Raw genomic sequence first — 13,011 nt, forward strand, 5'->3', positions numbered from 1 at the left:
ACAAAAGAATACAACTGTCCCTGTTATGTTATGGTTTATCAACTTTCTATTGGATGTGACAAGTAATAACACAATGATTATGGGAAAAATTGTAGAAATCTACAGTACAAAACAGCATATACAGTATAACAAAGAGAACAATGTATGAGTTGGGAACATCAAACTATTAAATTAATGAAAATGGATACAACTGGGGTGGGGGACTACCAGGAGAAAGGTGGGGCAGTTGGGGGACACAGTAGGGGAGGGGTTAGAGTAGGAAGGTCAGGGGCGGGTGGGGATAGACAAAACACACATCCAGACTTTGACTTCCGGTGGTCAACCAAAGACCTATGATCTTTGTGCGTTATCCATGAGGATCTGTGTGTTATCCATGGGGGCCAAATTTTGTGAAAGGATTTAAATTTCATTATCTGTGTAATGTAGCTCCTCCCTACCAAGATGTGATTGATGGCATTGACAAACTGTTCATGTGTTCTTCTTTTCCCAGTCGTCCTTATTTAAGAAATGTGTGTAAATCAGCCTTCTTTCCCTACTCCACTAACATGTGATATATAAGGAACCTGCTAATGTTTCCAATGACTTAAATCTTTACAGTCAGTCACTGAATTGTCCAATCTCCTCAGAAAACTAAATCAACTAAATCATCAAGTGAAAAATTTCTAGATATGGAAAGAGAAAATCATTAGCCTCCTTTACTTATAGGACTTCAATTTCACTATAGAAACAAAGTAAGATACAGAAGCTTTACTTTATGAAGTACATTACTATTGCACAGTTTAATAAAATTATTGTTGCATGCTCTATTCATTTCTGAAATAAATGTAAATGCATCTGTTTAGTTACACTTGTTTTATATAAATACTTAGACTAGGTTTGCCTAATTTTTCGAAAAAATTTGATTCGACCCAAATCGAATCATGTCGAATCACATTAAAAAAACAGGTATTTCCTGCCTGCAGAGAGCCTATAGGTTGTTGTAGAACGTTGTGCCATGCTTAAATATGCATAGGGAGCGTGGTTTGGTCTTCAAACAATGCTGTGTTTTAGTATGACACACACATGTCAGCCACTGCTCTTAGAATTGCTTCACTCTTCCTTGGGCACTTACAGAGGCCAACTTCACCAAATAAGTGAAGCAGGAACACAGCCTGACAAGTTAACGTCTGTGCCAGCTCAAAAGTTCTGAGCCGAGTTTCCACTATAACATCAAAGAGAACACTTTTTTTTACACTGACAACAGATGATTCCATAGATTACTACAGAACCTCTTCTGTTAAACGCAGATACATGTAGAAACCCCCCAAAAGAGTGGAGAGGATGTCGGCAGTAATTTTACATTGACGTCACTGATCATTTTGCACTTCTTTTCATCCATCAGTGTCTGTCTGCTTTTAATCTGTCAATAATCCATTAGCATTGCTAAAGCCAAAAACAAACATGAGTTGATCCAAAACAGAGATGACCAGTAAATGGGATACTTGCTCTGATATGTCCTCTGTGTTCTGTATCCACTCCTGAGGCTTTTCTTTCCTTCTGACAGATGAAATGAAGGGGAAAACCAAACATAGTGGCAATATCATAGAGTGCTGGAGGGTGAAAACAGCATTATGGAAATCAAAGGGTGTTCCAGGGAGACAGCGGTCAGTTGGCAGCAGCATGAGTAGGCCGCAGAGTGGCACAATGACAAATTCTGCAGGTGGCAGTAACATGATAGGCCACAGAGTGACACAGTGACAGAGTGTGGAGGTGGCAGCAACATGGCAGGCCACAGAGTGGCACAATGACATTGTGTGGAGGTGGCGGCAGCAGCAGAAGGTAAGAGAGTGGCACAAAGACAAATTCTGGAGGTGGCAGTAACATGATAGGCCACAGAGTGTGGAGGTGGCAGCAAAATGGTAGGCCATAGAGTGGCACAATGGCAGGTTGTAGAGGTGGCTGCAACATGGTAGGCCACAGTGTGGCACAATGACAGAGTGTGGAGGTGCCGGCAGCAGCAGCAGGAGGTCAGAAAGAGGCGCAATGACAGAGTGTGGTGGTGGGTGACAATTCCAGTCCCTGGTAAAGATTGTGGGAGGCAGATAGTTAGAATCCAGACTCATTTGTCAATGTTTGGGGGAGGCGTCATGGCTGATCTAATCTAATGCATTAGGCATTGTTGTGTTTAAATCCTGGCCGATCCACACCTAATTCATCTTGACAAAGGTCAATTTCTCCACATTACAGGTGGACAAGCGGGTTCTCCTTGGGGTAATGATGGTCCCCGCCACAATGACCACTGCCTCTGATGCCACACTACTGGCTGGGCAGAACAGCTTCTCTACTGCGGCCACACATCAAGTTTGACTGCCCAGTAGTCCAGGGGATCCTCTACCTGTCCAAGTAGGCCACCACCTGCTGGTGCAGTGTCTGCTCCATGTCTTGTTGCTGCTGGTGGTGGCTACGCTCCTCACTTGGCGGGTGAAGGAAGCTGCTCATTAAGGATTCCAGACTTAAGCTGCTGCTGATGGGGCTGCTACTGCTCCTACCCCCACATCTCCCTACAGCAGCTATGGCACGATGACTGTCAGGAATCCCCTGGTCAGACCTGATAGAGGATGTATAATGATGCACATAGGCAGCGGCCAACTGTCTGCACAGTATTTCTCTATAGTACACCAGTTGTTCCTCCCTCTCGGCAGGTGGGAAAAAGGCACCCATTTTGGACCGGTAGCAAGGGTCCAAGAGGGTGGAGTGCCAAAAGTCATCCCTATGCCGGATGTTGACTATTTGGCAAAGCAGCATGCTGCGGGCCATCTGCGTAAGTGACTCTAGGGTCTCCCGGCCTCCATCTCCACTGTATACTGCCACGGTGCTTCTGGGTCAACTGCCTTGTCTTCTGCCTCCTCCGGATGCTCCTGCTCTTCCTTTCCTGTCACCTGAGTGGAAAAACCACTAATTGCACCAGACTCTGCTTGTGCTCCAATGTCCTCCTCCTCCTTCAGTTCAAACCCCACCGGACTCATGAGGCCATGGGATGTAGTCGACACTTCCCCAGTGCCCTGACCAGCCACATTTTGCAGCATTTGTTCCAGGACATGAAGCTGTGGAATGACGTTATTCAACCCATAGTCCTGGCGACTGACTAATAACGTGGCCTCTTCAAAGAGCCTGAGCAAACGGGAGGTGTCACGCATGAGCAGCCAGTGGTTGACATCAAAGTTACACTGGGGAGTACTCCTGTCTCATTAATGGCTTTTCTCTGTTCATATAGGTGGTCTAACATATGGAGGCTAGAATTCCAACAGGTGGAAACATCGCACATCAGCATATGTTGGGGGAAGCTGTTCTGCCGCTGCAACTCGAGGGTGTGCTTGGCTTTGTAAGAATGGCTGAAGTGGATGCGAAGTTTCCTGGCCATTTTTAGAATGTCTTGCAGATGGTGGGAAGACTTCAGGAACCTTTTGACAACCAGATTGAACATGTGCACCATGGAGGACGCATGGAACATCCCTCCTTGGTGCAGTGCAGACACCACGTTCCTCCCAATTTGTCACAATTCTGATTTGCAGTTGTCGCAGAGAAAGCCACACATTGATTTCTTCTTGCATGACGTGGCGCAATTCCTCCCCTGTGTGATGTCATTCACCCAGGCAAACCAGGTATAGAACTGACGTGTCCTGCAGGTGTGGTATGATGGAACAGCACTTAGATTTGTGGAGGCTGAGGTGGTGGTGGAGAAGGAGGAGGCGGACATTGATGCAGGAGCAGGCAGACATTGGTGCAGGAGCATCAGTTTGACAACGTGGAGGAGAAAGTGGCGTCTACTTTTCAAGTTGTTGGTGTGGCTGGTCAGGAAGCACATTCACCCAGTGAGCCGTAAAGGACATCTACTGGCCTTGACCGTGGTTACAGCTCCACACGTCCATGCCGCCGTGCACCTTGGAAAATGATAAGCTCAATGACTGGCCAACCTTCTGTCCTACATATTTGTGAAGGGCTGGTCCTACGAAGTGGGTTTTGTACCCTGCGACTATTTGGCTCCCATCCTCGCACTGCTGCCACCCTGCTGACTCACGGCCACAGTAGTGACTTGCTGCCTGCTTCACTGCCTGACGTGCAAGTTGACACCCTCGTCACCCTGGCTTCACCTGGCTCCCAAATGCAATTGACTACATCATCATCGATTTGTGTTTCGCTGTCACTGCTATTCTCCTCAACGGTTTCAGTATGCACAGTCTGATTAGGCTAGTTGCAAGTCCAACATAACCTCCCATGCCACTCTCCACATCTCTACTTTCCCACCTAGTGCATGAAGCAGCGGATGTCTGCCCCACCTCTTCACTGCCAAGAAGCTGCTGACTGTCCTCAAAGAATTCATCCTCGATGTATAGTGGCACTGAGCCCAGACCACCTAGTAGATCTCTGGCTGAGGGAAATGAACAGGACAGAGGCTGGTTGAGGATAGGTGAGCACCGCTGACTTGCTCCTGGGCCATGCCAACTGGAGAGGAGGAGGAGGCGGCCCCTCCTTCCTCCATAGAGAATAGCGGCGCACGGCCGCACACACGCCAAAAGATAGAGTATGTGTTGTATCTGACAAACCCATGGACTCTAGGCTGAGGTTGTCAGATGTCATTTGGGAGGAAGTGGATGACCTAGTCAACCAATCGAGAACCTTTGGGTTGTTAATCAACACACTGCTGCTAGATGACAACGGCAGTTCTGGCCTCACAGAGTCATCCCTTCTGCGTCCAGTTACTGTGCTGCGACCTGTGTCTGCTCTACCTGCCACCTCACTGTCTGACATATTGGTTAATCTTAATTGGTTAATCTTGATATCTACTTTACCAACAAAAAACACTTGGACTGACACCCTGGACTTTAGAAAAAATCACTACAGCAACTATGTGGATTAGACAGATTTCTTGATATCTACTTTATCAACAAAAAACACTTGAAATTTGGTGTGTACAGAACCACAAGAACTAACACCCTGGACTTTGAGAAAAAGTCACTATAGCAACTATGTGGATTGGACACGGAATACTTGATATTTACCTTATCAACAAAAAAGCACTTGAAATGTGGGGAATACAGAACCCCAAGAACTGACAACCTGGACTTTGAGAAATAAAAAAATCACTCCAGGAGTTACTGAGCACAAGCAGATAGACACTACAGACAGCACATGCAGTGTGAAATGACGAGATTGGAAATGGCTGCCTGTTTTTATAGGGTCGTGACATCACATAAGCCTGCCAGTCGCTGATTGGCTTTCATGCCTGCACATGTGATCGAGGGTGTTCCTTTCTTCTTCCGAGAGTTCTCTGCCCCATTTAACATGTTGTGCTTGCGGCCATTTGCTAATAAAGAGGAAAAAATAACCTTCAATCCCACTAATCATGTAAACTTCAGGTTCGTGCCGAATCAAAGTTTTCATGAAATACGAAACGAATTCTGATTCGTTAGAATCGATTCGCCCATCTCTATATATACTGGCTCACATTTATCAAAACTAGTGCAGTCTGTACTATATGCAGTTTGCCTGTGGAGTGAGCAGAGTGTACAAGATTAATCAAAACTAGTGCATAGTCTTCATTTAACTCCTTAACGACTTGGCCCTTTTTAGTTTTTTCACTTCCATTTTTCACTCACCACCTTCAAAAATCTATTATTATTTTTCCTTATAAAGAGCTCTATGTTGGCTTATTCTTTGCATAACAAATTGCAGTTCATAGTGATGGTATTTAATATTCCTTGCCGTGTACTGGAAGCGGGAAAAAATTCCAAATGCAGTGAAAATGGTGAAAAAACGCTTTTGCAACGTTTTCCTGTGGGCTTGGATTTCCAGCTTTCACTGTGCACCACAAATGACATGTCTACTTTATTCTTTGGGTTGGTGCAATCATGGGGATACCAAATTTGAATAGGTTTTATAATGCTTTAAAAAAATTTACAAAAATTAAAACCTCCTGTACAAAATGTATTTTTTAATTTTGCCATCTTCTGGCGCCAATAAATTTTGTGGGTGGTGTGGGTGGTGTCATTTTTTGCGACTTTTGATGTCGTTTTCATTGCTATAATTTATAGGACTGTGCGACTTTTTGATCACTTTTTATCGATTTTTTTATATTTTTCAAAACGGCAAAAAAGTGCCATTTTCGACTTTGGTAAAAGCAGTGAAAAACCGTTATTATTTTTGATAGATCAGGCATTTTCGGACGTGGCGATACCTAATGTTTTTATGATTTTTACTGTTTATTAAAATTAATATCAGTTATAGGAAAAGGAGGGTGGTTTCAATTTTTAGGTTTTTTTATTATCATTTTTTTTTACTTTTTTTATTTTTACTTTTACTATTTTTCAGACTCCCTAGGGTACTTTAACCCTAGGTTGTCTGATTGATCCTATCATATACTGCCATACTACAGTATGGCAGTATATGACGATTTTCCTCCTCTATCAGCACACTGTAATGAATGGGTTAAAACGAGCCTGCCTCGGGTCTTAGGGAGACCCGAGGCTGTCATGGCGACGGATCGCCGCTCCATGATGACGACACGGGGAGTGACGATCCGCGGCAAGATGCCCGCCGCCATCTTGATGAAGCTGCCAGCAGCATTGCTAGCACCGATCGCGGGTGTTACTGGTAAGCCTTTGCTGCAATATGCAGCAAAGAATTACTGGCTATGGAGAGGGCTCGGCCCCCGCAAGTCGGAAAGGGGTTAATTTGCTGCACCATGCACCACTCGGGAACTATTACTATTATTTTTTGGTGCACTTTGTCCATGATGCAGAATTGTGGTGCAGATACATAAAAACAAACAGATAATCAGTGTTTTTCAACTAAACCATTTTAATGTATACACAATTGCATATCTTACCATGCTGAACCAAACTAGTGTAGTTAAAGACTGCATGCTTGTGTCCTAGAAAGAGAAAGAATAGAAATCAAAAATAATAACACAACATAGTTTAATTAGCTGTGAATGTGGCTGATCAAGAAAAATGGTAATATAAATGGATATTCAAATGTATGATATATCCAACGGATATAAAAATTGGCTCAGGTCATAATCATCTTGTGCATTGGAAGAATGGAGAGTGGGCTGGTATGCAGGGCTGCCTTAAGGGCTTTAGGGGTCCCATAAAGGTAAATTTACAGGTTTATACACTTTTATACTGTCTGTACACAGAAGCAAAAACAGGCATGTCCTCTGTTTCTCTGTGGGCATGGCTGTGATTGGCCAAGCAGGACATCTCTGTTGTTTAAGGGCAGCGTCACATGTCCAGATGCCATTACAGATAGAAGACAGAAGTAGGGTTGCTGCTCTTCATAGCGTCAGTCAAACAGGCAGGGACTTTTGAAATATCAATTATTGCCCTTTTCAGTGTACTTAGGCAAGGACAGGAAGCTGCTGGAATTAGGGAGAGGTGCCTTTTTTAGGGCACTGTGAAGAATGTCATTAAGCTACTGGACCAGACTCAGTACTATCAGCATTTCTAGCATCATCCAGCAAGATCTTAAAAGGTACAATCTAAGTGTACAGGCATTCCCTGGGTTACATACAAGATAGGTTCCATATGTTTGTTCTTAAGTTGAATTTGTATGTAAGTTGAAACTGTATATTTTAATGTAGTTCCAGACAAATGACGGATACTTTACAGCTGATCATTGCAGTCTGGTACTATGATACAGCATTCAGAGAGCTTCACCAAAGGTCACAGTTGGCAGAGAGGTCTGTCTTTAACTATGGGTCATCTGTAAGCCGGGTGTCCTTAAGTAGGGACCGTCTTTAGTTTGCAGTTCTATCAAAATAATAACGGGGCTGTTGCAATATAGTTTGGATTTACATCAAAATCTTAAAGGGGCTGTTGCACTACAGTTTCTTGTTCTGGTATCATCCATTGTTAATTAAAAATACAAGTTTTGGACATGTTTGCATCAGTGTTACTTCAAAGTACCAGTATTATAAGTATTTGCAGCAGTGTTAACTTACACTACCAGTCTTAAAAGTATTTGTGTCAGTGTCAAGTTATAATAATAATTCCTTTATTTATATAGCTCACACAGATTACGCAGTGCTACACATAAATCACTTCCAGTCTTACGAGTATTTGTATTAATATTAGTTTTTACTATCACAAACCTATTCAACCTGAATTTCGCCCAACCTGCTCATCAGTATTAGAGACCAGTAGCAAATTTCCCAGTAGTATTGCAGTCTATAGGAGTGTGATCAGATCCCCTAGGGTTCATGTACCCTAGGGGGCCTAAAATGTTAACTTTTTTTTAAAGTTCAAAAAAGTAATGAAAATCTAAAAGCACTAAAAATAAACAAAAAAGCCTTGACCCCTCTTAAAGAAAATAGGATCCAAATGTGTTAATCGACAAAAAAGTTTGTACACTCCCCAAAATGGTAGCAATGAAAATATAATCTTCTCCTACAGGTCCGTAAAGTGAAGTATGAAAAAGTAATTGGTGTCAGAACATCATGCTAGCTCCCAGCAGGGGGCAGCGAGGGGCGTGAAGAGGAGCATTTTCAGCGGGTGGGGGGTGCTGGGGAAGGATGGCGTGGGAAGTATCTGACCCTGCACTGATGCACATGTGAAAACCTGGCATAGAAATAAAACGTGGTGCAGCCATCTGCCATAAACATCAAGAGCCCTAAGCCTCAGATTTTCAAAACTTTTGAGATTTGCGCCACTGTGACAGATATTTATCTGGGGATTGCCTTGCACACAATCAGATTGTGGCACTGCCTCGCTGGCTTTCATAAGACAGAAATTGGGGGAGGCGTGCCATCCAGCTCCTGTGACTACCCCAGGATTTTTGTCGGGGTGCAAAAGTAAGTTATAACACACAATTATACTGTAATGCAAATGCTTAAAAAGGCAGAAAGGCAGATTTGCACTGCAGGTGTAATAAGCTTCTGAAACTTGTCTTTAGTGAAAATTAGGTCCCATGATAAATCTGATCTGAATCTACTTCTAAAAAATGGCATATGAATCATGTTTAATGATATAATTCCCCTATCTATATTGGTGGTGTGTTCTTCCTGATGTGTTTGCAATGCTTGACACAATGCAAGTTCTTCTTGCAGGTGTATTTGTTATGCATGGCTTCCTTTCTAAAATAAACTTTTAAAATCATTCTGAAGGAGTGTGTTACCCGAGCCCCTCCGAGCTTCAGCTTCTCAGACTGTTACATTGTTTCCATTTTTCCCCCACCCCCCTCCCCCCCCCTCTTTGCCTGATGTGATCTCACGCCAGCAGAGGAAGTTTCAGCATACAACCTGTAAAGACGCAGCTGCAGCCCCCAGCCTCTGGTCCCAGTTTAAAGTAAAAATAATAAAAACTTACTTCCAACCCTCTACTGGCCCCTTACTCCTCCTGGTCTTCTGGTAGCGCAATGAATTAACAAGAATATGCAAAGCAATGAAGCTTTCCTGTGCTGATCACCAAACCAATAGTTTCTGTGTCTTAAAGACACAGATATAACTATTGCCCTAAGAGAATGGGTCCTTGTGCTGGACTCCTTTTCTTTAATGCAGGCAATAGATCCCTGACAGCAGGACTGCCCTGATGGAAGCCCGGCATACATGGCTCACTCTCCTTTGGACCAAACACCATGAGACTCTCAGCTATTAAAGACATTTCTACAATACCTGTGATGGGTACACTATTCAATTAAAGTGTGCTAGAATACAAAACAAAATGAAGTTTATTTCTTTTTTTACATAATTTTATTAAAAGCTTATTACAGTATCTCCTATCCACTGGATCAGGTATATCTGTCTTTGTAAAAAGCTCACAAGACAACACAAAAAGAGGATCTCATTACCTGCAAAATGCAAACATATATTAAAGTTGCCATAGTAACATTACCAATTTAACAATCGTGTAGAGGGTCATCCCAATATCTACTGTAGTTGTAGTTGTCCAGTTTTTCACTGGCCGAATATATTGGCTTGGAAAGGTCAAATTCTGAATCAGGTTATTGATGCTACAGTCATCCTGGCAGTAATTTGCACCTAAGAGAAAGAGATGAAATACAATGCAGAGGCAATAAACTGCATCCTAAAATTTTGACCGCACTAATCTAATAATAATTGATAACATCACCCCTACACGGGTTTCATGGGCTTCCATTCGGGAGGCAGACATGGCTCCCTGACAGTCTTGAAATGGCCACTGACAAGATGGTTTGCCAGTGGCTAATAGTTGAGCCTGAGTGGCTAACAGTTGAGTTGAGCCTTGAGCTTGAGCTCAGAGTATAACTATTCTAACTATAAAAAACACTTTCATAAAATGCATGTTCTACCACAAAACATAGTAGTAGTAGTAGTAGTAGCATTTTGTTTTTCTGTGGGTTGCTGGATTTTAGTTTCTGAGGTGTTTCACAATACAAATGCAATAAAACATTTCATCTTAGGAGAAAATAACATCTTCTCTAGTACTTCTACAGGACCTGTAATGATGTCAAATGTTACATCATCAAAGGTCCTCATAGAAGGTTGTCTGAGAAGAAGAGGAACCAATTGTTTCTGTGTATGATGGGAGGAAGGAGATGTGGGGCTGCTGACTGTTTAAGGTGGAGTAAGACCTGAGGTTACAGGATGTGTAAGGACAAGCGAACCTGGGGGTGATGGCTATGTTTGAAGATAGGGGACAAAAGGGGTGTTGGCTGTGTGAGGATAAATAACAATTATGACTATGTAAGGAGGGGGACATGGGGGTCTCCAATTTGTTAAGTAAGTAGAAGGACATGCTTGTACATGATATGTGAAAATGACTGGAACATGGGAATTCAGGTTGTATTACACCTTCTAGTTCCTTCTCTACATATAGAAAATCCCTACTCCCATCTCTTGCCATGCATATAGGATACCTACACACAGTTCCTCTCATACATGTTAAGGATCCTAGCACTCAGCTCCTTTTGTCCACAAAAAGGTGACATAGATACCATATTTTCTCCTTTCTTAGGACATGGACAAAAGCATCTCCCAGTGGACTTGCAATTTTGCAAGTGAATTAAAATAATAATCTTTATTTTACAGGTAAACTTAATGTTTAGGATTAATTAACATTTGCTTTTGCATTTTATTTAAAATTTCTCTGTTTATTTTCATATTCCAAAAGCCATATATGTTTAATATTTTTTTATTTAACAAAACCCTATGAGGGCTTGATAGCTATATTACAGTAATTCTTAGTGGCAACATTTAAAATGCCGTGAAATGTACTCACTTGCCACAAGTCAAGATGATCATGGTAAAGCTCTGAGGGTGGCAGTGGAATTGCATATTACAGTGTGCGGCATCCAAGCACCCAAGCCGCCCAGGGGGGCTTATGGCAAACCAAATTACCCACCAGAATTACGGACTTGCCAAAGTAAGATGCAATTGACAGGTAGATCGGTGCAGCACAGATACTTGTGTCTGCTTTCTTTGACTGACACTGGCTAGCAGGAGAGCCAGGGAGAGTGGCAGAGGTGCGAGAGTGCTGGGACTGGAAATGAAACTTTTCTTTTTTTCTTCGACTTTACATAAATGTAGTAAGTTTTTATATGTTATACCTCTCAATTCAGGTATATTTCTTTTATATATTAGAAAACTCTGCTAGGGTCCCTGTCAGGACTAACTATCTGCAGAGAATTCTTGCTTCAAGTTCTATAGCCATATATAACCTTTCTAACACTGGCTGTTATGAAGATAAGGTAAATATTATATTTAGATTGGGAGGGGGGATCTATTTAAACAAACATCCCATTGTGTATAATGCATAGAATTTAGCTGCAATATTAACCCCAGTCATTTGTGTGGAGAAACCATTTAAGGTTTTCTACAACTTGTTTGCAGTTCAGGATTACTTACGGCTATGTTTTTGATTTTACATCTTCATATATCAAAGGATGATATAAGGATGCAACTGTTCACTAGGAATGGAAGGCAATTTGGAATGCCAAATAACTGGAGTAATTTGCACCAGAAATGCTAGGAGCCATATTAATTGAAGATTTTAGACCATTTTAATTCAGTTATCCGAATCCCCCATAAAGGGGCATGTCCTCGGTGATTAGGGGGCATGAACAGACAGAAAATAGCCCGAGCACCAGAAAATACAATATTGTATTACAGCAAACTAGACCAACTAACAGGAGGTGCAAAATACGACTCAACAGTCTTATGCTGATTTCACACTACTGTTCAAACTTCCCTTCCTTACCTCTGTTAAAAAAAGATAAAGAACAGTTGTTTAACTGATCAATTAAAAATCCCATTGACATCAATGTAAATTTTATGTAATCTGTAATGGTTTAGTAGGTATCAGAGGATAAGTAATGCAGGCTCAGTCATTTTTGCCGTCCCAAAAACAGAACATAATGGATGACATTTAATTTACATTGATGTCAATGGGATTTTAAATTTAAACCTTCATTATTAACTTTAATGGAGGTAAGAAATGGAGGTTTGAAATTGAGGTTTGAAATTAGTCTTATAATGCGGCAGATTAGTCATCCAGCATCAGATACAATTAATTAACAGATTGACAGATTAATCTGCCACAGAAGAGACTGTCTAGTTCTACTTTACACCGGTCTAAAAAACACATTATTCCTATCCAATCATCAGTATCAACAAAAGCAGATAAAAATATGAAACCTAATGAAACCTACCAAACAAGGTGCATGTAAGCAGGAGAGCCAAATCGTGCCGAGACATTGCAAGACAAGCAGAAATACATGGACTGCTGTCACCAAGAGCATTTCTATTTGTGTAGGTGGAGACAGACTTCCCTGTCTGAGGAACCTAGAGGTGGCAAATAGTTGATAAACTTGTTTAAAATAATGGTTGCTATTTAAATTGAATTACATGAAATGAAAGAAAATCTAAATAGTTGTACAAGAAAATACAAGGAAATAACACACTGTGGGGACAATAAGTATCTTATACATTGCCAAATTTGAAAGAATGAAGAAGTCTGTAATTTTATTGTAGATATACTTTAACTGAGAAATCTGTTA

The 13,011-nt window shown here is 41.8% G+C and overlaps 1 protein-coding gene across 1 annotated transcript in view; it reads right to left on the reverse strand.

Annotated features, from left to right (window-relative positions):
• LOC140068933 (5-hydroxytryptamine receptor 3A-like) overlaps positions 1-12,739 on the reverse strand; it is a 30,281-nt gene extending 17,542 nt beyond the window's left edge. Inside the window, exons 1-3 of the mRNA XM_072114282.1 lie at positions 12,664-12,739; positions 9,870-10,015; positions 6,866-6,910 (exon numbers count right to left, since the gene is read on the reverse strand). Coding sequence (XP_071970383.1) covers positions 6,866-6,910; positions 9,870-10,015; positions 12,664-12,709 — 237 coding nt within the window. The 5' untranslated portion in view covers positions 12,710-12,739. The remainder of the gene's footprint in view (positions 1-6,865; positions 6,911-9,869; positions 10,016-12,663) is intronic.
• Between the last annotated feature and the right edge of the window lie 272 nt (positions 12,740-13,011).

The sequence above is a fragment of the Engystomops pustulosus genome, chromosome 7 (genome assembly GCF_040894005.1).
Source record: "Engystomops pustulosus chromosome 7, aEngPut4.maternal, whole genome shotgun sequence".
Taxonomy (NCBI): Eukaryota; Metazoa; Chordata; class Amphibia; order Anura; family Leptodactylidae; genus Engystomops; species Engystomops pustulosus.